Source organism: Corapipo altera, unplaced genomic scaffold (genome assembly GCF_003945725.1).
Source record: "Corapipo altera isolate COAL_440 unplaced genomic scaffold, ASM394572v1 60935, whole genome shotgun sequence".
In the NCBI taxonomy this organism is placed as follows: Eukaryota; Metazoa; Chordata; class Aves; order Passeriformes; family Pipridae; genus Corapipo; species Corapipo altera.
The window spans coordinates 709,932-734,735 of NW_020885003.1; the positions used below are offsets into that span (position 1 = coordinate 709,932).

The 24,804-nt window shown below is 39.5% G+C and overlaps 1 protein-coding gene across 6 annotated transcripts in view; it reads left to right on the top strand.

Moving 5' to 3' along the window:
- EPB41L4A (erythrocyte membrane protein band 4.1 like 4A) overlaps positions 1–24,804 on the top strand; it is a 140,909-nt gene that overhangs the window by 49,230 nt on the left and 66,875 nt on the right. For all 6 annotated transcript variants that reach the window (XM_027667200.1, XM_027667204.1, XM_027667202.1 and 3 more), the window contains exons 2-3: positions 15,618–15,722; positions 24,427–24,478. In XM_027667200.1, coding sequence (XP_027523001.1) covers positions 15,618–15,722; positions 24,427–24,478 — 157 coding nt within the window. The remainder of the gene's footprint in view (positions 1–15,617; positions 15,723–24,426; positions 24,479–24,804) is intronic.

Below are 24,804 nucleotides of genomic sequence, written 5' to 3' on the forward strand. Positions count from 1 at the left end.
AACAGAAGGTTTCAAATCCTTTTCTTTACCTTGAGTTCAGTAGTTGATTGGTAATCAGCATGCAATTTATGCTGAAACAGTCTGTAGGTGAATTTATTTAGTTCAAATTTAGCTCCTTAGTAAATTGCTTATATTGCTCCAGTTTTTATAATATGTGTAGCAATTTTGTTTGCTGATTGATAAAAGGTTTATCTTGCATTCTTTATCATAGCTAGAAGAACATGAAACTGCTAAACTTAATAAAAGTTTTGCATCAGCCAGCTTTATATTTAAAAAATATGAATTAATGAATATATTGGGCTTTAAGATGGTGAGATGTTAAATTTTATTCCATGTGTAAATGTTTTTAAACAATTTTCTGCCCTTTATTTCTGTTAAGAAAACAATTTATACTACTTTTAAGAAAACTGATTTGAAGGCAAAAAACTACAAATGTTACAAGTAAAATTTATATCTTCTTGACAATGTAAAATGCAGTGGTATGAGTGAATAGTTAGTAAAGTTTTAGTTCGCTATGTTTTGCTTTCCTTTTCTCTATTATGTAAAAAAGGAGATTCTGAGTGAGATATGAGAGGGGCTTGTTTGTCATTTTCCTCACCCAAAGGCAAGTCACTTATTTGTTTAGCCAAGGAGTTAGTAGGAAGGTTTTTATAGGAACAGGAATAGCGGCAGAAAATGACAAAATCTAATTCCACCCAGTTGTTAAGCAGTAAACCATTGTTATTATGTTTAAGGGGCGACACATTATTTCCTTTTTTGCAAAGGCAATCATGCAAGAAGTGTTTTTTACCCTTTTCTTTAACTAAAAAGTAAGTTGTAAAATCTCGGTTTTCAAAAACTTCATTCTTTTCTAACTCTGAGATGGGGCAAAAAGCATGAAAACCCATCTTTCTCTAGGTTTGAGAGATTGATAGATTAGTGAAATAATTTTTGTGCATAGTGAGGTTGTGTTTATATGATTTTCTAATAGCTTGTGTAAATGCATCACCTCTGTTTTAAGAAAAGGCTATTGTTTTATTGATTTAGGGTTACCCGTTTCTTGGGTCACTTGTGGGTTCAGCTGTAATAAAGCTGCCTTTGGGAAAAATCTGCTGTCAATTGACTTCCTCTTTGACAGAGGCAGTCTCTCTTCTACAGAATGAATGATTTCAGTGGGTCCAATGGAAACAGAGTTAATGTCTGTTTTATTGCTGGTTGTAATGTCTGTGTTTTGCTTTGGGGATGCTAGTTTAAGAAAACTTGTTAAATAGGTTTGGATGTTTTTTAAGGGCCATTGTGAGGTTATATCTGTTCTGCTGCTAAAAATGTTTGATATTCCTGTCTTTGCCTCCCATTCTAATTGTTTAATTTGGGTATAGGCCAATTTATGCATGTTTGTGTTTTGAGTGGATTTAGAGGTGTGTATTGCTGTATGTTGCAACTTTGTGGAGCATCTCTGGGTTTGTGTTGTGTGGCAGGAAATCTGCAGTATATGAGAAAACTGTGGTTTAAACATGTTTCAAAATGGCTTTTTGTAGTCTCTTCGCTAACTCATGCTTCTTCCCAACACCCCCCACGACAAGTGTTATCCCATGCAAGAATGTCCTGAGAAGATATCCTGAGGTGTTCTCATTGGCCCCTTTTAACCCCTTCCTATTGGTTGTTAACCCCTTCCTGCAACCTGTAATTGGTTACTCTGTGAGTCCTCCTAAGCCTATAAATGTAACACCCCCAACAATAAACTCTCTCTTGCCTCCTCTCCATGCCGGTGTGCTGTCTCTGTGCCGGCCATGGAACCACGTGGGTTGTGGAAGGAGGGGAGGGCACCTCTCCCCTCCAGGCTCAGGACCTGAAGAAACCCCTGATGCTGGAGTTCCCTTTCCCTATCCTTCAAGACGTCGGAATGGTTCCTCAGATGGAAATGGAACTAGAATTGGGTCGCCTTACACCACGAGGGGAAAGGGATCCAGAGTGTTGTATGAGGGTTTTGTTTGTTTTGCTTTCTCAGGGCTCTTGCAGTGGCTGTGTATGTGGAGGTCAGTGCTGTAATAAAGACCTCCACAACTTTTCTGGGTGCAGCTGGTAAGGTGATTTTATTATAAAAGTAGCGGGGCAGCTGAACAGCTTAAAGGGAGGAATGAAAGGGCACAAAAGAGCCCTACACAAAATGGCTCCAGCCTTAAATAACAGGGGTAAGGAAGGCATTTACAATATAATACAATACAAAAACTTATATGCAAAATCTACGATTCCCTTATCGATTACACATTTTTATACTGCCACATATCCCCCTTTTTTGTTTTATAAATTTGAAAAATTAGCTTTGAAATGTCTACAATACCTCAGCGCTTAACCTTACAAACTTTTTTATTTCAACTGGGTTATAGTATGTGCGGGATAGCAAAGGAGGGGGATTGTTAGGGCTTTATTAACTTTGATTGGAATAAAGGGAAGAGTATATGAACATTATAAAAATCCAGGAAAACTAGATGATGTAACTATGAATATTCTAACAATTGATAAAGTCAGCTGACATAACTTTATAATTGACTCAATAAACTTTTATAAGACATAATGAAGGTCTAAAGAAGCAGGTAAAACTCTAACTCACTCCATTCACTCAGAGTGGGTTTCTTGCCAAATTTCTTTCTGGGTTCCCCACTCTCTATTTCTTCTGGGTATGGGGACACCTTTTCTTGCTTCCTCTCTGAATCCCTTCATAACTTATTCTTTTTCTTTTAGATCCACTTCTTGCCAATCATTTTCCCTTCTCATACCAACAATCAACTTATGTGAGCCTTCTTTTCACATTCTTTTCATATATCCTTCTCACTTCATGGTGCAGTTTACACCAATGAGCTAATCCTTTATTCATTACCACATCCTACAGACCATTATCCTGTTAACCATCCTTCAATCTTTCTATTTCATCTTTAGTTTTTCACGACCTTTTTATACCTTCTATGACTTCTGCTTCAGACCCTGATATACCACAAACTATTTAGTTAACACGTATTCAACCTGGGAGTTAAAAGGAACTTAGTATCTTAATGGACAGTTTCTTAACATCTTGCACCCATACATTCATCTTCATTCTCTCTCAACACTCATGGAGGCCTCCTTCCATACACACAATCACACTTTTGAAATCATAAGGTTTTAACTGATTATACATAAATCATATATATAAATTACATTTTGTGAACTGAATATATATATATATATAAAAATATATGTTTATAGTGAACTTAATAACTGTTAAACATAAAAAATTTTATAAACGTTATTGGGCTAAACATTGTCTATACTCATCACTTCCATTCCCCCCTCTTATTTTCATTTCAGATAGGGGTGTTGTGCTCTTGAGGTAGGGCTTTCAGGTTTTAAGTCTTCTCAGTAATTTTTATAAAAAATAAATTAAGAAACTTAATATATATATGTTAATAACAAAACATTATATCATTACAAACAATTAGCATATATAAAACAACATATAAAAACATTAATTAATGTGCATATATAGAGAAAGTTTGTCTGTTGTTTGATGGCCATGTAGCTTTCTTTTTCTGATCAGTGAAGCTTCTCTTGTTCTTTTCTTCTTCTAGATGTTTTTCCCTTTCATGATTGCGATCGCTTTTTTCCCCTTAAACACAAAACTCAGCAAACATATAAGTAACAAAGAAAATACTTATCAGTCAATTTTACAACAAAATCATAAATATGAAAATAACTTTCTGTCCCTAAATATCAAAGGTAGCATGGTTGTGTGGGTCTGCCAGCCATAGGGTCCGGTACCTGCCATTCAACCAGGGGGGGCTGCGCGAGCAACACCTCCCTCCTGAGGTGTGCTTGTACCCTGCGCAAGCTGAGGTTGACTCTTCCACACTAGGAATCAACTTCTCAGCTCCGCTTTTGGTCCATTTCACAGCCCGAAGGGGACATCAGCCTTGACTAACAAACGGGGAAAGGGATCTGTCCCTGATTGCTACCACTTAAGCTACCCACTGGTTTCCTGAGAACTATGATATTTAGGGAGAGTTTTAGCAATTGCATTAAAAATATGGTTCAACAAAAGATATCCATTAACACATACACTTATATAAAAAGAAAACATATACACTCACAAACAAAAAATAGCAGCAGCAAATAGAATTTGAGGTAGTTAGTTGTTGATTTGAATGTTCATGATTACTCCAAAAATTCAAGTTCCTCTGAAAACACCACTTTCTTTTCACTGGAGATGGTTTGATGGATCCGGCGCTTCTCGTTTCCTTGGCGGGCCACAAGTTCTGCAACATGCTTCGCTGTTCCGTCCATCATGGCTCGGAGAGTGGCATCACCACTCTCACACTGAAAAACTTGGAGATGTTGCTTGCCAAATGTGGTGAATTCTAGCCTTGGTTTGAGGCCCATCTATGGATGTCAACTGCAGGCCTCAAGCTACCGGTAACTATCCCCTGGGCGGTGCCATCTTGGCGGATGTTTACATTGTGGGAGCCGGAAGCTCCTTGGGCACCACCATCTTGGATACTAAAAATGTCACTGGATGTGGGTATGGTGCATATGTCATCATGGGCCTCCGTTGCTATGGTGTTGGTTGCTATGGAGGCGCCATTTTGAAAGCTAGTAAAATTTTTCGCGCCACAAACCGAGCCGCCATTTGTTGTTTCTGATCTCCCGCCGCAGACTCTAGCGCTATCTATTTTCCCGCCGGGATGTCCCGCGCTCAAGGGCTCATCGCCATTTTTTGAAGAATTGTTTAACCTGGTGTCCTTTTTGCCCCTGTCTTTTGATCCACCATTTTGTTCTTCCAATTTTATAGTATGTTTCAATATTGCAAAAATTGTCTTCCATGCATCAACAGCCTTAGTGGCATGGTGATCTCTATTATGCATTGCAACTGTTAGTAAGGATCCGATTTGTACCCATTCCAAATACATGATTAATTCCGGAACGGGGTCCATATTTTTATAAATCCATCTAGTAAGCGTTTTCAGAGATCTTTTATTTAATTTATATCCATGATATCTGATCATGTCCTTTAGATATCCATACATCTCTGTCTCCTCCCTTGAAGGGTGAGCTCCCATCTTGATGTTAGTGGTAAAAAGGGGTAATTAAAATCCTTGCTCACCTCTCCGGCATTACTGTGCGGTGTTTTTGTCCTTTAGCCGGTCTACCGTCCAGCTGCGATGGCTCTCTAAGTGTGGCAGTGAAGCTCTCAGATGTTAAGAGTCAGCTCACTGAAATCTGAAGCACCTTACCAGCTGCTGCTGCTGCTGCTACTGTAGCTGTCGCTCCTCACACGGGGCACCATTTGTGGAGGTCAACGCTGTAATAAAGACCTCCACAACTTTTCTGGGTGCAGCTGGTAAGGTGATTTTATTATAAAAGTAGCGGGGCAGCTGAACAGCTTAAAGGGAGGAACGAAAGGGCACAAAAGAGCCCTACACAAAATGGCTCCAGCCTTAAATAACATTGGTAAGGAAGGCACTAGAACAGAAGGTGGGGTTTAGGCGGAGCATGCAAATCACAACCAATCATAAAAGATAGGGGCTGAACATAACCTTATATGGTACTGTGTCAAATATCAACCAATGAACAGACAGAACATACATACAATATAATACAATACAAAAACTTATATGCAAAATCTATGATTCCCTTATCGATTACACATTTTTATACTGCCACATGTGTATAAAGAATTCTGTGTTTCTGCAGTTGAAATTGTAACTGTTTGTTTCTTTGCTACTAGTTTAGATTTGACTTTCCATATTTTGTATGGCATATTGTCTAACAGCATTTTAAAATAGTGAGAAGTAAATACTTGATTTGGAGCCCCTCTTATTATTATTATTATTACCCCCTGTAACACAAAAGAACTTTTTATAATAGCAGATAATCTGTCAATTAGTAAAGTTGTCCTTTTGTTACTTAGAAAATTAAACATGGTAGCTGATAGCTGTATGTCTACTGTGTTTTGCAATGTTACCTCTAGACTGTTGGTTCTGTCAGTAGGTGGATGGTGTTGTCCCAGCTGAAATTCTCACAGTACAAAACCAACAGCTGTCGTTGCCAGCAATGTAGTCAGTACACGTGCAGTTCACTTCAATATCGGTAGCTTTGACTTTGCTGATGGTCTGGGCTTGGACAGGCAGATGTTCTGTGTGCTCTCCCAGTCTGTATTCTCTTCCTCGAGCTGAAGTAGTAGCTGTAGCCACGTTTGCTGTTCTTCCTCTTTTGCAGAATCCAAAACTGCTTGTCTTTTTTCTGGTTCTGTTGTCTCACTGAGTTCAGTTTGCCACAGCTTGGCTAAGATTTTTCGGGCATTAAATTCTCTTTTTCCTCCTCCATCAGGCTGTCTTTGGTGTAGAAGCTGTTCTGAGGCTGGTGAGGGCTGTGGGTTGGTTTCTTGATAGGAGACCCACGGTGGTGCTTTAACAGATGTGTATTTGTTGTGCGTTGGTTGAACTGGTGGTGATGGAAGAGGCACTCTCACTTCCATTTCACTTCTGGAGTAAGTTGGCTGTGTCCATGTTGCCGCGTGGTTGTTCTGCAGCGGTCTCATGGCCACTGTGTAGCCAAAGGGCGTTAGTGGACGCCCTGACCCCCGCAACAGCAGTCCGTTCGTTGCTCTCCTGTCGCAGCCCCCGCTGCTGCTGGTGCCCTAGCCCCGAGTCCCAGCCGCCGTGCTGCGTCCCTGCACTCTCTCCGTGGTGGTCTGCCGGCCCCCGAATAGCTAAAGGGAGCTAGCAGATTCTCTTGACCTCTGCAATAGCAGCTCGCCTGTTGCCCTCCAGCTGCAGCCCCCACAGCGCCGGCACTTTGCACCCCCGCCACCATTCTACCTGGCCTGGCACTCGGTGCGGGGGACGCAGCCGTAAGCTGCAAGGTGGCAGCCGCAGCAGCAGCCGCTGGCATAAATCTGGCAGCCCTCCACATAGGCTCCAGGCTGTCCCAGCGCTGCGCCTGCCGCAAACGCCGCTGCTGGGTTGGCGGTGCCGGCACATGGAGCGTGGCGGTCAGTCTCCACAAAGCCAGCAGCTCCCGCCGCAGCTCCAAGGGCAGGCAGCGTGGCCGTGGACGGCTCCAGTATGAAACCACCCGCCGACCATGCTGTCACCCAGCTGGCATGCTCAGCCAAAAGCCCCATTGCTGAGCCCGCGCTGCCACCCCCCAAGCCCAGGTGGGGTGATACGGCTGCAAGTGGTTCTGCCACGGATCTGGCCACCAGCCACGGGACCGCCACTCTGGCAGCCCCACACTGAGAGGCACGGGGTCCCATGGCAGCCCCGTTCGGCAATGGAACCCCCGCTGCAGGGACCAGGCTCGGCATGGCGGGAGGCCATGCGGCTGCGCACATGGTGGCGAGTGCCACGTGCAGCCCCGAACACACGCCAATGGCGGTGGCTGGGGAGAGCAGGCAGAAAGAAGTACATGGTTCCAAGGTGAACCAAGCACCACGCGCTTCCAGACTACACGCTGCCGCTGCACTGTCCCCCCCAAGGGCTCCCTCTCCTCCTCATCTCTCTCCACCAACGTGCACCATCCCTGCTCTATTGTTTTCGGGCCACGCAGTCAGAGGGGGGCCTGGGGCTAGAGTGGGGCTGGGGGCAAAAAGGTCTGCTGTCCTGGCTGTTTTTGCTTCTTTGTAATGTAAGTTCAAGGCAGTCATAACCTCTCTCCATGCTGCTAAGTTTTTGATAGCTTCTATATCACATTCACTTGTTTTTTCAATTAACTTGCTTCCTATTTTCCTCCAAGATAACACTTGGTGAATGCCAGATAAAGGTAGAGCTGGTTTGTTTATGGAAATCCAATACAGTAAGTCCCAAAGTCAATTTTTTCTATATTTCTGTTCTGTTCTTTTAAAAAATGGATGAGAACTTCAGCTGTCTTTTTAATTTCTGAGGAAAATGTCCTCTTATGGGAATTCCTCCCTCCCATTTCGCCAGATTTTGGTTACCTCTCTGTGCTGAAGCTCTGTTGCCCTTTCTTCCGGTCCTTTTTTCTTCCTTTTTGGTCCCTTTTTGCAGAGGTAATCCAGTGCACTGTATTATTCCTTTTTTCCTTTTTAATCCTGGTGAGATGGACACCTCTGGCAGGCACCCCACAGCTTAATGCTCCTGGTTCCTTTTGCCTGGTGAAGTCCCGATGCGGGCAACCATCTGAGGTGTTGTTAAGGCACGAACCCCGCTCAGACACGAGTACCAGAGCAGAATTAAGATTTATTTCAAAACACTTAGGTTTAAATACAGCGCTTAAACATGTCACATGATCTTTCAACTAATGACAATCAAGTATTGATTGAGCATGTGTGAGAACCCGGAAGACTACAACTTCCATGATTCCTTGTCACATTCTTCCTGCCACATCCCCTCTCTACTTTCCCTGAGTCATCCACGTGAGAGCCAGGGAGAAAAGGTGGTACCTCTGTCCTTTCAAGAAATATACCCTCTATTTGTCTTTTCCGTTAGTTTTGCATCTGAGTCTCCAGGGTTGAGAGGAAGTGCTAAGCAAGACACCAAGTCTGGGCTTTGCTTAGGGAGAGAGAGCATGAGAAGGTGTCTTGCTTTCTGTTCAGTCTTGTGGAGCTCTGTACAAACAAGCTTTTGCAGGTATGCTCAGTTCTGACAGTACAGCTATTCATTCTGACTGAATGAAATGGCAAGACATTTCCATCTCCTTCCCATTCTTCTTGCTCCTAAAAAATCCCCAAACAATGCAACACAAAAACCTTCTCTTCATTCTACCAGCTAGTAGTTTGAACCAACTTCTTATAACAAGGTTATAATATGATAGTATTCCTGCTTTGCTTAACAGTTGAAGTAATAGTAAAATCTCTGAGCAGTTTGACAGAGTACCTATAATTTTAAACATTTTCTCTTTCTGAAAGTTTTTTAGTGTTCAACTCTTTACTGACATTCTCCCCTGTCAGTGTTGCACTTAAAGCAGTTAAGCAAGTGATGTTTGATTTATAAATTCTTATGCCCAAAAACTGCTGTGCATAATGAGCTTAATATGCTCTATGAAAATGCACCCAACACCTAACTTAATAGAAGTGATTAGATAGATGACCATAAGAAAAGGTAGGAATGTCAGAATTGAAGCTTTAGTACTTAAAGTGCCTCCCTCTTGCCCATAGGCAGAAATCACAAAATCTGTCAAAGAGGAGGAATAGAACCAAACATAACAGAAGTAGATGACTGAAACGAAAAAGATTGTACCTGTTTATTTATTCTGCAAATGATATTTTGTATGTACATTGACAAAATTAATGTGAGAAATATTGCTTTAGTAAAGCCTAAGAAATAAAGGAAGTAAGAAAAAAAAAAGAAAAAAAATAAGGCAAAAGAGCTGAAAAGGTGACAAAATGGAAATCAAGAATGTCAAAATACACAACATCAAAAATAGACTTTTAAAATTGCAACAAGTATATATGAGGAAGGATTCAAGAAAGACTGAATGAAGAATGAACGGGAAAAAACTTTGCAGAAACCATGTCATGACCTGGAAAACAGGGGATGCTTACTTTAACTGGAATGAATGTGTCGAAAGTAGGTGCACCATCTCTTCTCTACCAGGGTAACACTTCCACCACATAAAAATGGGAGCCCTGCTTGACCATGGAGCCTCTCATGGCTTCCTGAAGAAAAGGGCCTTCTCTTGTCTCAGAGCTTCACAGCTCTGGTGGGTCGAAAGGAATGTATCTTCCATATTCATAGGGAATATTTAAAACAAATCTGTGAGAGCCCATAAGAAGTTCATGCATTATCAATTCACATGTACTTGTCTTCTGCCTCTCCAGGTGCTTGTGGTGTGTTTCTGTTCCTAATCAGGACACAGAGAGCCCGTGCATAACCAGAAGGTACACCAGTCACACTGCTATGCATGAGGAGTATTTTTGAAAAGCAAAAAAATAGTAGTAACCAACATCTTAACCATTCCAAATGAGTGGCTGTATGCTGTATTTTTAAATTTCACTATTATTGTAACAGTTCTTTTCTTAGATGTAGAATTATTCAAAGTACATGAGAATGATGGAAATGTTCATTGGTATTCAGTTCTTCAGGAGAGCTCTTTTCTGTGAGAACTTGAAATACATTATTGTTGGTACCTTAACTCATCTGTCATACGGTGAATATAGATGTTAACGAACTGGATAATGTTAATATTAGGGAATAGATCAGTGAACAGATTTTTAAATAAAATTTATATGGTCAGAATTCTTCTAGACAGAACTGTAGCAACAGCACCGTTGCTGTAATTTTAAAAAATATCCTTCATGGCAGATGAGAGATCAATTTTAAAGCACTAGTAAATATTTAATTACATATCCAAAATTTAGCTGTCTTCCCACTACTTATTTACTTGCTCCACTTGCCTCTGTGTTCTTCATTGGACTTTGGTTCCTGCTTAGAGCATTTCTTGTAGTGTGTCATGTACAAATTGCATTGCTACACTATGTAAATATACTTGCTTATATTTCTCCCCCCAAAAAGAAGTCCACTGAACTGATTTGCCATAATCCAAATATTTTTAAAATATTATTTCTTTAGCTTTTTTCTTCTGTGTTTCAGAGTCAAATAGATCAGTTTACATCTCTTTGTGACAACGTGTCAAAGTGCGAGTAGTTACAAAGGGAGATGTTTAACTGTCCGGAGGCCGTGCTCCTAGAAATCTATCCCTCTCTTAAGGAGTTGGCCCCTAACTAGATAAATTTGTGATAGATACAATAATTACAAACCAAAAAAATATAGATATTCTAGGTATTTAGATATTTTTCTAGAATAGTGTTTTCTTACTGGAATGTATTAGATTGACTATTAGTGAAAATAGAACTAGTCTACAGGTATCTTAATATCCAGCACTTAGAATTCAGTGTCATATGTTATATCCAGCAGGTAGAACAGAACAGGGATGTGGAGGTCTGTGCATGTGTACATAAATTTCCAAGGAGTTCTCAGACAAAAAATCTCTGAAAACAGGTTGGCGTGTCTGTTGTCAGTAAAAGATGAGGAGAGAGGCAGGGATGGATTAGTACAGTTTGGATGGTTCATTTGAATGGTGTATACTTAGGACAGCCTGTGTGCAAATTACATTTGCATTTTTTAAATCCTCAGTTCCTGAAAGTATTTACCTCTGTTACATGATTGTGTTGGGGAACGCCTACACATATAAAATAACATTAATGTAAATTCTTCTCTGCTTGGACATGCATTCTGGAAATTAAGGTCAAGCTGTTTAATCTAGTTAAATATTTTGTACATTTTTAGCATTTTTAATTTAAAGATTTTTCTCTGCTTGAACATGTGTTATGCAAATTAGGTGGTTGACTGCCTTGGGGGAAAGGGGTCCTTATTCTGTGTTGTTAAAAAACACCAAGAACTTTGATTTCAGAGCTCTGTGCATTGCTGCTTTTGTCAGCAGGAGGTGGTGAAAAACTGTGGTGGTGACTAGCCTTTTCTGAGCTTGAGGTAAGGTGGTAGAATAGGCAAAGATCAAATGTACTTCCCACTTGGAGGGCTTGTTAGCACCATAACCCACACAACCCTGTCCTTCACAGGAGATGTTAGACAGCTGTGTCTGAACGGCTCAGCATGGTTGTGTATCATCCCCCATAACAGCTTCCTTGTTTTTCCATACTCTGTTAGAAACTCCCTTGTTTAGCTTTAGAAACTTCCACTCTTCTTCTGTGTTATCTCTTGCCACTGTATAAGCAGAATAACAACTTCAGCATTCAGGTGTGACTCTCTGATGGGGGAAGGTATCTCAGAAAGTTGAAGGTTATGTTCAACTAAAGTTCTAAGTCCTTTTCTTGAAAGAAGGCTTGTAAATTCATCTGCATGTTCCTTAGCTTTTATGAGGTTCTAAGAGATAGAGTCTGTGGATTGAATTACTTTGAGGAGAAATGTTTCAGGATGGCTTCTTGAACTAAAAGAGGCAATGTGTTATTCTAGTCTAATAAAAAGAGGCTTCACTACCTCTAGCACTTTTCCTTTGAGGGAGGGACTACCATCCTACTGAGGCAGACATTTTGTGTTTAAATTCGGTTAACATCAACCATGGTTCTCATTTGACTTCCACTGCACTGTAGAACACAAGAGTGAAAATAAAAAATATCCAACTAGAAAAACCTCACTAGAGCTAAAAACCAATGAGCAGTGTGAAAGATAAGAATTTCTATGTACAAATATACTGTAATATGATTATGTTGAAATGTAGTACTGTATATACTGTTTTAAAAAGCACTATTTGAGTAAGAAAAGTGCAATTGAATCAGCCCTCTCCTGAGTGTTCTCCCTGTGATTTTCTTTAGCCAGTAGAAACCTGCCTTTCTGGTTTATGAAGCCGCAATGCTAACATGTAAAGAAAGATATTATGACTCATTCAAACAATTCTTTGTTCTCTCTTGAAAGCATTGCTGATGATATTTTCAAATGTACTTGGGTTTATCCCTAAGAATGCAAGCCTTTAGCAAGACTGAGCTTAATGAAAGGCAGATTATGCGATCTTTGTAATGCCATATGTAATCCTGTTAACATCTTTGATAGCTTTAGTTTGAATTTTGCTGTAATTTTATCAGGGGAAATAAATGAATTTTCTTAGTTGGCAAAACTTTCTACAAATGTGGTAAAAATGTATTTCAGGACTAAGAAGTAGTCACTTAGGGATTCATCAGCAAAACTACTTTCTTGACTCCTCTTGAAGAAGCAAATTAGGGGCATGAAACCCTGAAATCATGTGGCTTAAAGTGAGAACTTGAATTAAAAATGAGGTTGCAGTGGTTTCTCCAAGGGTCAGTGTTTTATCTGAAGAGTGCTCTTCAGTGCTGGGAAAATATGAGGTTATGGAAGGTGAGGTTAGAAGGATGTGAGGATAGGGCCTGGCTCACATCCTGGCTGTTCCCTTGCAAAGGACTGCCTTGTGCACACACAGGCATTGCTGAAAGACGTGAAAGGCACTGGCGAAGAGGGACGTGGAGACTACAGCCCACAGTCAGTTTTGGCTGAGGATAACCAAAGCACTGAGCATCTTGCTGTTGTAGAGGTGGAGAAACCTCAGCCATTTTAAGTTGGATGGTTTTGCTCAGCATTTCCTCACAGCTGTTTCCACAGGACCTGCCACTATGGAAGTGTTAAGTGAGCTGGGACAAGAAAATAAATTGGCAGGCATTTGTGCCTAGCAATAGATGTAAAAAGCAGTTAAAAAAGCCTTTTATCTCTGAAGGTAAAGAGAGGAGGCTTAAATTTGAACCAAATCAGGTTTGAAATGTGTATGTTTCTTGGGGATAACACACTAGCTTTAGTGTCCACAGAAGTGTCCCAAAAGTTTTATGTAGAAAGAGTATGTAGTACTGCAGTTCTCAGCTGACTGAAGCAGAAGACTTGCAGCCCAAAAGAGTAGCTGTATTCTAAGCCGGTGCAGAGTCATATAAGTTGAAGTCCTGTAAGGCTTAAGCTTCTTTGATTGCAGGAGTGTGTATTGTTATTGTAAGATGCCTGAATGGGAAATTGACTACTTAATCTTTGTGGTTTGATTAGTGTTTCTTAGAACTGCTAATAAAACCAACTGACGCTATGAATAATGCTGCTAGTCAGACAAGGAGTGGAAAGCTCCTTGAAAGCAAACAGATTTGAAGCTCAGCAAGGTTTGCATGGGCCCCACTCCATGTCTCCTGTAAATCATGGTGCAGGTAATCCTTTCTATACCTCCTGATAGGATTTACTGTCCACACTGTGGTTAACCATGTCAAAACCCACTGACTCTAAGTGGCTGATCGTAGAATTCCTTTTGTCTAAAATATTCTCTTAATGTTTAGTGCCTAGTGGAAAGTGTTGCCATCCTTTATCCACACGCGATGTTAGGAGTCAGGGCTCAAAATAAGAGCTTCACCTGTGCCTGTCTAATTCTAGGTTCCCAAGACATTGTTGTACTGTTTAAATGAAAATGGAAACAGTTATAATGGCAAAGGTAATTTGCCTTATGTGACACAGAATCATAGAATATGTTGAGTTGGAAGGGCCCCATCAGGATCATTGAGTCCAGCGTATGAATGATAACTATGTCCTTCTTAGTGGGGTACCTCCTCTGCTTCTTTGAATAACAACTGATTTAAAAATAAGACAAGGCAGTACAATTATTGCTTGCATTTTTTGTATTTTTAAGATGTGTTTTACTATGTTCTGTCTTTTTGCTACAGTGCTCCTAATAGTCACTTTACAGCTGATTCTCGTCTTACTTTGTTCTGACAATCCACGTTCAGTTTCCTGTTGAGGAATCTGATGATAAAATCATTGTGTTGCTCTGCTTTATCCAACATGCTAAAATGAGATTTAGTGAATTTCTGCTTACCTTAATCATATTTTTTCCCCAGATAGCTCTCTGTTTTGTGGCTGATCATTAAGGCTTACTGTACATGCTGAAGGAATATGTAATTGCAGTTGCTTAGTGTAAATAACCAGTATGATGGATTTAGACACTGAGAACCTTTCCAGAACATCTCCTGGTTTAAGCAGATATATAGTAAATCTGGTAAATAGCATGGATATGCAATTCCCATATTACCAGAGATGTAAGATACACCTTGTTATGGCTTGCTTTGAATGTGAGTGGCCACCTGAAATTGTCGAATTGGCCTTACCCTTGTGACTATTGTTATAAAGCCTGACCAAATGCACCTGCTGAAAAGAAAAAAGAATAGATCTTCACAGTTGTTATGTGATTGATACTTTACCAGCAAAGCTAAATTAAAGGATTTTTTAATCAGTGTTCCTTGCTGTTTTAATTTTGAAATTATTTGTTCGTAGGCTAAAAAGTGGCATAGTGCAATCAACATCCCACTTCCTCTTCCTGTTTCTATCCTTCTGGTGATTTTACTACAGTCTAGTAGTTTATAAAATATGAAGCAGTTAAGCAACACCTAATTATGAGTTATGTCCATATTTTCTTGTGGAACTTAGGATTGTAATAGTCAAAGGCTCTAATTGATTCCGATGGGGGATCATTCTGTGCAATTGTTCTCCATCTTCCTATCTGTGTGTTGTTGGCTGCCAGGCAAACTGACAAATATGAGGCGCTCACATGGAAGACAGCTTTTTATAATGCATTCTCAACAGGACAATGTTGTTTGCAATATTGTCCCCAGCTTTGTCTGCAAATACTGTAATAGACACCTAATTAAGTACTATTCAGGGAAACAGCAGGATTATTTCAATTCAGGGTGCTAGACTGCTCCCCCTTCTACTATCAAAAATATTTAAAAGTAAAGCAAATAAAACTAAATCTTCTTTACAAAGATTAGTAACAGAGCAGCTAATGATGCGTAACTTAGATCTTAAGGGCAGTTTTGCCTCCTATCTCCATTGTCAGAGTTTGTTTGGGGGTTTTTGTTCTTTTTGTACTGTGTAACTACTAACTTGCCAGCTTCCTAACAGTATTTTACAGAATTATTGTTCAAACATGTATGAGGGCAAAATATTTCCATCTGTACTGCTGAAATTTTTGTTAAAGGCACTACGAACTGCCTCTTTTTTTTTTTTAAACAAAGCTAATTAAATGCATGAATGCCACTGCACATAGCTGACAAAAGCAGAGCATCTTTGTGAATAGACTCTGTAAATTCTTTCCCACAGAAGTCAACGAAAGGGTCGGTTGTCCTGGGCTACGTATTTCGTCACTTAAACCTGGTGGAAATAGATTACTTTGGACTACGCTACTGTGATCGAAGTCATCAAACGGTGAGTAAAACACACAGCAAATTGGATTTTCCACATATAAAATTTACGCTGTTGTGCTATAAATGCCTGTAAAGCTTGAATTGTCATACTTTCACTAACTTTCACTATTTCTTGTCTGTGGTATCCAGTAATAATTTCTCTGTTTGCAATGGAGTCTTGGAATAGCCACTAGTATCTTAGATAGGAACACAGTCAAATGCTGAATGGTGTTGAAAACTAAGTGAAGAAAGTATAAAGAATAAAAAATTGTTATATGAAAGTAGGATTAATATTTTTTCCTCTTTAATACTGTACCATGAAGCTAGTGCTTGGTGGTTTACTCTGTCCAGCTTCACTTTGCCCAGCAGTGTCTGGGAAGCTGTGTCCCTGAGCGCATAACAGCCTGCTTCCCTTGGAACACTGGCTGGATGCCTCTTTCAGAGTGTTTGGCAATGATGTTTTCTCTCTGCCTGAACCATCTCTGTGTCCTTGAGCCTATATTCTCTAGAACCTTCTTGGTAGGGACTCACCAGATATCTGAGGCTTTTTCCACCAGGAGATTACAGTCCTAAATAGACAAGAAGATTGAAACCAGGCTGAGATGTTTCAGCCTAAGCAGACAGTGGCTTGTGGCAGCACTGTCTGGAGTGCCCCCACCTCCCCAAATGGCTTGTCCAGGGTTACTACAGGCAGAGGTGAGGAGCAAGGGATGCTCAGCAAGAGAGACTGGTGCTGTATTCACAGGGTGGTCTTCATATTCCCTTAATTTTATTAAGGGAGTAATGCTTGGCCTATGGTTGAATTAGATCAAGCAGTTACACTTTGAAGCCAATGTTCTGTGATTAGAATACTGCATAAGACCCTGTTTCATCTAAACACAGTAATAAATTGGCTAAATATTTGCCAGTTTCTTCTGTTAAGCAGAAGCTGATCATGTAGAGACTGAATTCAGAACAGTATTAGCAGAAGATTACTGATTGCTGCTGAGAGCTACAGACTGCCCCAGTCACTGTAACTTCTGTGCTGCAGTCTAGACATTTCTGAATTCATTTCCTTGATAAGCTTCCAACCAAGTTTCATTCCATGGAGATGAAAGCTGTGAACTAAAGGTAGACTGTTAAAAACAGTATTTTTGATTTCCTGGGGAAGCTGAGGTGTGAATGAAGAGCAGGTAGGTATTCTTTGCTCTCAAAAGTGTTTTCCTTTTTCCTATAGGGGCAAATAAAATAGAAATGGCAGTTACTGGGAATATTTCCAGAGGCATACACAGGATGTATTTGATGGTGTATATGACATTATGAAAATAAGAGCATCTCTTTCCTGAAAGACCTAAACCATAAAAGCACATTTTAGGACACATCCTGCTAACAGACTGGATGTTTTGATTGTATGATATTAGTGTATTTGTGTTGTGGTGATAGGCATGGGCTGTAGGCCAGAGCCCAATTAACTCAGCTTCTCCACATACACATGCAACCTTTTTTTAACTTTTTCTCTCACGTGATGCTGCAATGTGATGCTGTAAGTTTAATGTTAGTTTCAGGCTTTGTCCTCTGACCAGCCCAAGGTCAGGAAGACACCATGCTTCTTGATTTTCCCCTGGATTAGGAAGGCGTTCATCCCACTTCTGTCATTCACCTGCTCTTGCACCAACACGAGTTGTGTTGTGTGGATACAGGAGGTACAACCAGAGACCACAACTGTGTGCCACCTTACAGAGTGCACCTGCCGTGCCATGTAGATGCTGCCACAATGAGTGGCCGAGTTTGTACTGCTGCATTTACACCTGAATTATGTTGTAACAAAATATTATGAAAATGCCAGTTCCTCATGTTTGTCTGTGTATGAGTAAGTAAAAGCTGATTCTGTTTCCTCGAAACAAGTTCATAAATGAGTCAAAATGTGCTACTATGTGTAGTTTTATGTGTTTTATGGTGTATGGTTTAATGTTGCTAGCTTGCTATTTTTAGTGAAATCTTGTAAACTTTTAAGAATGGGCAATATAAATGGAAAGTTTCCAAGTGACAAACACACCTTGTGCTTTAGCTGTAAACATATATTCAGTTGCATGCTCACTGTGGTGGACTGTTGTGGGAATTAGTCCTGTAATGGCTGGCAAGAAGCCTAGATTTGAATTTTGGGTTGGATATTTTTTGGATCGACCACAGTAGATTTCCTAAGGGAAGAGGAAAAAGGTTACCTTGCTAATTAGTTTTAAAACCATGCTCCTGAGTTAGTCTCAGAGAGAGAAAAGTGTTTGGAGGTTTGGCTATTTATTAATACATTGCTTGTGGCGGGGAATGTTTTACTATTTGCACTGTCATTTTTTTTGGTCACACTATATATTTAACTGAATGATGAATAAAGCAGGGTAGGCAAAACTATGTATTTAAAGAGCACAAACCAGTCACAAAAGAAACATTTTTCTTATTAAGGGTTTGAAAGAACTTGTTTAGTTATTTTCCCCATTACTTTTGCATGCCTCAGCACTTCCAGGTGGTCTTTTAAGAGCTGTGTTGGTGTGCTACCTCTTATGTGGGTGGTTTCATAATTATTTTAGTCGTGTGAGTAGGGCTCTGATCAGTGAACAAGGTTTCACTGTGCTATGTACTGTATGAATACATAACATTAAAATGGGCTCTTCCTGAACAGCCAGCAAACTAATTAGCCTGTGTGAATAGCTGGATGCACCAAAGGAATTGACAAAACTGGGTGGCACTGGCAGGACCATGAACAGTAGGATAAAGCATAAATTGGATGTTCCTCTCTCTATGGTAGTAATGTGATCATATTGCACCAATTTTGCTTTACTGACATTCCGTTTTTCCCCAAACTCTCCATGGTAAAAGGAGTGTTTAATTCGCAAAATCCAGCTCTGGGAGATTACAAATTGCTACCAGAACAGGATAAACTATATCTATCTTGGGCTCTGAAGAACACAGGACTCCTAAGGAACAGCAAAAAGTGTCATTTAATAATTAAATAAAATATAACATTTAATAAATAATTAAAAATCCTGTGATATAAAATTACATCCAAATGCACAGATGGATTCAACTAGTGCTGTAAGTTGTCAGTACTGTTTCCTAATCTCTTAGTGCTTTTGTTGACAAACTACATGGTGCTTTTTAATGTAGTGCACCTTTTTTTTTGGTGCAAATACTTTAAAAGAAAGACCAGTTTTCTCTGAGTGCCACTGAGTCTCTTAGCATGCTTTATCATCAGTCTTCTCCAGACTAACAAGGCCCAGCTCCCACATCTCTCCTAATCAGAGAGATACTCCAGACCCCTCATCATCGTTGTTACCCTTCACTGGACCCTCTCCAAGAGCTTCTGGTCTCTCTTGTCTTGATGAGCCCAGAACTGGACACAGCACTCCGGAAGTGCCTCACTAGGGCCAAGTACAGGGGCGGGATCCCTTTGCTTGACCTACTGGCCACACTCTTCCCTTTACAGTCTCTCAGCATTTTGATATTTGGGTAAACCATTGGTCCAGTGATGTACTTATCCTGCCACTCTCCTGGTTCCTACTGTGCTGCAGCTCCCAGGTGTTCTTCACATAATCCCTTTGCTATTACCTTTATGGCATTACCAGGGGTCTTTAGGACAGTCAAGCTAGTTACTGTTCTGGAAGGAGGCCAGTATTTTCTTGAGGCATGCAAAAGACAGAATGGAAATGACAGTTTAAATGCATAATATCCAATGAAAAGCTGAGCAGAATTTCATGAGGGAAAGGGTAATTTTGAAGCCCAAAGGTGTTCCTATGTCAAATCCCAAAAGAATCAGGCTTTTCGAGCATCTTTTACAAGAAATTGTACAGCAGGCTGTGATGAAAATATCCCTCTTTTCTTATCCAATAATGCTAATTTGACTATTATAATGACGATGTACAACATACTGATACTCTCTTAGGCTCTAAGAGGAGAAATACAAATACAGAAAGCTGTATCACCGTGTTTATTTGTACTGAAGTTAAGCCCTGTCTCTATACCATGCACCCACCCTGCAGTGTTGATGTGTTTTGTTTCCCCTGCTATGAGGAAGTGTACCAAACTACATAGGGGAGTAGATTGAACAGACTGTAATGTAGCTTAGCTATGGAAAGAAGGGCATAATTTTAGCAAAATTTTGTTTGCAATCAAAAATGTTTTTCTCTAGGGAACTACTGTCATACAGTGCACTGCGTATTCTGACCTCAAGATCTTAGTAAAACAATTGAATTGTACTTAGCTTGTGTATTGTTGAACGGATTTTTGGGTTTTTTTTTGGTATGGATTTTACCTTTGTCCACAAGCACAGTATACTAAATTGTCTAGGAAGAAAAAGACTTGTTGTGCTTTTTAAACTAGATGACAAAACCAGTGGAAAGAAAGTGGAGACTGATGATTTTGACTATAAGAAAGAAATTTTAGAAGAATGTTAGTGGATTAAAACAACCTGGAAAAAGCTGGTGGTCAAGTGATTTATAGGTAGTAAGAGTACACTTTTAGAGTGCAGCAGGATGAATAGGATATTCACATTGATGATCTGATACTAAATAGAATCAATATAGCTTCACATTCTAATAAAGAAAAGACAGAGATGTTAAATACATATTTGTATGTAGGAATTGCCTGAAGATTTTTACATTTCTTATATAACAGGGACAACTTGAGCTTAGCAGCTTTAGGTTCTTTGCACTGAACATTTGTAGAAAAAAACCTGACACAATTCTAATTGTTAGTGTTGTCTTAAGTTGCAGAAAAATCTTGATAATTTCAGATTATAATTGAAAAATGATGCATTTTCTCTTCAAACTTGTGGTTTTTGCTGTTGTAAATGTGAGAAAAACCTGACATGTATGGTATGATGGGTATGGCTTCGTAAGGCTCTAATTGGGGCAGTCCAGGATTTAGTTTGAAGTTGACAGATTTTTCTGCACCATTTTTGATACCACAGAAAACATTTTAACCTAGTTAATATTTTGTTTCAAACAGGTTAATGAAATTTGACACAAATTTAACCCTAAGTAGATACAAAAAATAAAGATTCCAGATTTGTGGTAAAATGTTTGCAGGCATTTAAAAGGACTAAATATGAAATACTGCATGGAGCTTGGATGCATACTGCTTACACATCTGGCTTATATGGGAGCCAGATTTGTAAAACTACAAAGGACAGAAAACCCCATTTATTCTTTATGCTGTACTTCAACATTTTTTTAAAATCATTTCTACCCAAAAATTTTAAGGGAATTATTTCTTTTAATTATATTGTACCTTTATAATTAGTCTTAGTAAATAAAAAATTATTAAAATAATACTATATTGTGTTTGTAAAGAACAATTAGTAAACTAGTAGCCATCACTTTAATAATTGGATGGTTGCACTGATATACGCTATTAAAAATTATTATTTTTTCTCCATTTCTTCTGTATATGTTAAATACTTCTTTCAGATTCACAAAATTTGACTCGTGCAGCTATTTGGGTATATACTGCATCCTCCATCTCCTTGCAACAGTGGTGAGATATTTGTAAGTCTGTGCAGCAGAGATACAGGTGGGAAAGCACTGAGAAGTGGCGCACTGGATGCCAAGCAGATGAAAGGAGTGAAGGCTGAGCATCAGAGCTGCTTTGGCATTCACAAATGTAGGGTTTGTTGTCAGCAACTGCTCTGCAAGTGTGTTGAATTAATAAGACAGTGACTTTTTTGTTCCATTTCTATTGGCATTTTAGCGTATGAGCTTGAAAGTGTAACTATACCCATAACTATTTATAGGTATATGCAAACATTTAACAAGTATCTAATGCACATTACTATGTATGCTCTGAGGGGTCTGTTGTTGGGGTTTTTGGATTTCTAAATGTTCCCATCGTTATTGTCTGACTTTGGCTTGAAAAATGCCTTTTCATTATCCATGAAATTCCATTCATCCTTGGCTTACAAATAAAATGTTAGAAATCTGTCACTCCTCCCCCCACCCCTTGCATTCTTCAGGAAAATTTTGGCAGCCTTTGAAATAATAAATAACTACACAGTGATTTTAAGCGTGGGTTTGCAGCATTGCCACGATGCTAAGTACTTACTGGAGAAATGAAAAGGCAGATGAGATTCTTGTCTCTTCCCCACCATACTGAAGTGTTTAGCCTCACCTGCATGCACCCACGTGTTTTCTCATGGCAGCTGATACTTATTTTTACTAGTATACGTAGCAGCAATCTATCTGACAGGGATGAGGGATGAGAGGCTCCTGTCTGCTCAGTTTGGAGGGAAGGAAAGGAAATATTTAGTGATATGAATAAACAGATTTCTTCCCTCTCCTCTCCTCAGATGCCCTTTGAATCTGAAGTTTTCCCTTTGAATTTTGTCCCCCTCCCCCAAGCTTGGAAATTGCCTTCAGAAGACCACACAAAGAATATAATTTTACTGCCAGTCAAGTACAACCCAGTGAGAATTAAGTTCCGATGTGATGTGTTTTGATTGCATTGTCTCCATGTGTCCGTATGCTCTTCGATTACTTGGCCAAATCCTAGTTTGTCTCATGGCAGTCAGTGAATCACATGGATAACAAGAGGCAATGAAGTTCAGATTGCAGAGAGACAACCAGAAATCTGTAACTGTTCTGTATTCCACTTACAAATTTGAGTGTTGATCCATTAATATTAATTTTTTTTATTTTTTATTTTTTTTACAAATAATCAATCTACCTATGCATATAAAGCTCAACTGCAAAGAGGACTAAGAGGCAATATATCTTGAAGCCAATTTAATTTTAGTTCAATTCAGGAGAACTTAATGAAGGAGTTATTCTGTGATGGATTTTGATCTGATTTTGAACCAGGATAGTTTTGATATCTTGCAGTGTAGCACAGAGTTATCAGACTTAAGCAAGTTATACTCACAGCATGTTGTTCATTTTGTGATGCCAGTTTTGAGGAGAGGTCAGACCAAATTCAAACTACATTGCATACCCAGAATGTGCACTGCAGATTTACTGTGCCTTTATTCTACCTGTTGACTGTAAAATCTATGTATCAGCCTATTGTGCTACCTTAGATTGTTGCTGATTTGGAGTACTAATGGGATATTTGAACAAGTGTGATCATTTCTTCTTCCCTTCCCCACCTTCTCTTGAGGTTAAGAGGGTTCATTTTTGAATAGCTATTGGATGTATTTGATATACGCATGTACTGAAGAATTTTTTCATTCAAAATTCAGAAAATTTTCCTAACAAACATTCTAGGATTTGAAATAACAATGATCAAGAGGAAGGTATACTGCTGTTTCTGTTGCAGATGGATCTGCAGCTAGTGGAAGTTACTAGTTTTTGTGTTCTGTCGAAGTAATCACAGAATCACACAGATTCATCAAGGTTGGAAGAGATCTTCAAGATCATCTAGTCCCGTTGTCAGTGCAGCACCACCATAATCACCAATAAACCATGTGCCCAAGAGCCACATCTAGACACCCCTTTAACATTTCCAAGGATGGTGACTCCACCACCTCCCCGAGCAACTTATTCCAATGCCTGACCACTCTGTCAGTGAAAAAATATTTTCTAGTATCTAATGTGAACCTCCTCTAGTGCAATTTAAGGCCATTTCCTCTTGTCCTTTCACTGGAGACATGGCAGAAGGGACTGACCTCCTTTCAGGTAGTCGTAGAGAGTAATGAGGTCCCCTCTGAGCCCCCGCTTTTCTGGACGAAACAACAGCTCCCTCAGCCACTCTTCGTAAGACATATTTTCTAGAGCCTGATACAATGATAGTTGTTTATAGCCACTTATTAAATTAGTTGCTTGTGATTTTCCACTCAAATACTTCACAGTGTTTTCTCTTCTTTCTGCTACTTATTCGTTCTAATCACAATTTTGTTTTTTTTTAAACCAGAGAAGTTCTCTGGGTAGAAGGGGGAGATTTTTAGATTAATCACATTATTCTTATTCCCTATAAGATTAGTTCAAGGGTGCAGGTAAGAAGTTCTTGTGTTTGTTGGCCCGTGTAGTTCCTCAGCTAAAAAGGGGTGGGTACTAAGTGAGTAGATTAAATTTGCCTTTAATGACTCCCTCTAGGAGCTGTGTTCTTCAGCCTTTCCAATTGCCGTGTTTTAAGATGGGGCACCAATCTGAGCTGATGCAAAAAGCTTGTGTATGAGGGATGACAGCTGAAGAAAATACAGACAAGAATGGTCTTGGCAACTGCCTCTGCACTTTGTTCCAAAACTGAATCACAGAAATGTCAAGCTAAGGAAGAAATAAGTAGCTGGAGGGATTACAAGAGCAGGATGCTGGTGACCTGTGTAACCATAATGTGAAGTACACAACTGGTCTGTGGTCAGCAGTAACACGAGGATGACTTTTATTAGATGTTTGATAAAGGTGAGGTAGAGTAATCAGTGAGAAATTATACTGCAGATTGTCTGTCAAACATTATGGGAACCCAAGTAACAGCTCATCCCTCTGTGGTGCACCAAGCATACGTTGGTCAGTTTGATACAGTTGTCCAACTAGTGCTGTAAACACTTTGGTGGAAGAGTCGGTGCCCTCCCTACCTTGGTGCAAATTTCTAGACATCTTCTCTCCCTGCTCTGTGAAACCATTTCTGAAAATAAAAATTAATTTTTCTTTGCTTAGTGTGCAGCAAATTTATTTACACTTGATGTCATAGAATCGTAGAATGTTTTGAGTTGGAGGGGAGCATTTTCCATGTTGAGTAATTAATTTTTGTAATTATCTGTCTCACAGTACTGGCTGGATCCTGCAAAGACGCTTGCTGAACATAAAGAATTGATAAACAGTATGTATCTGAACTTAAGGGGCATATCTGAAGATGAAGTAACAGAGACAATGTTCTATCCATACAGCCTGTGCAATATTTATTTCCTAGTCACAGCAGATTGATAGTTCTTGAACAAGTTTGTTATTGCAGTTCTTAACTGTATCAAAATTTCACACATAGGTTGCACATGCTATCATTTTACAGTAATTTGTGTAATTTTTGTCTAAACATTTCTGCATGCCTAAATTTTATTTTAGACTAATAAGTGGTGCTATTCTTAATTTGTATAATTAATTTATAGTAGCTGTGATACCTCTGTCATAGTCTAGTGTACCATAGTTAAA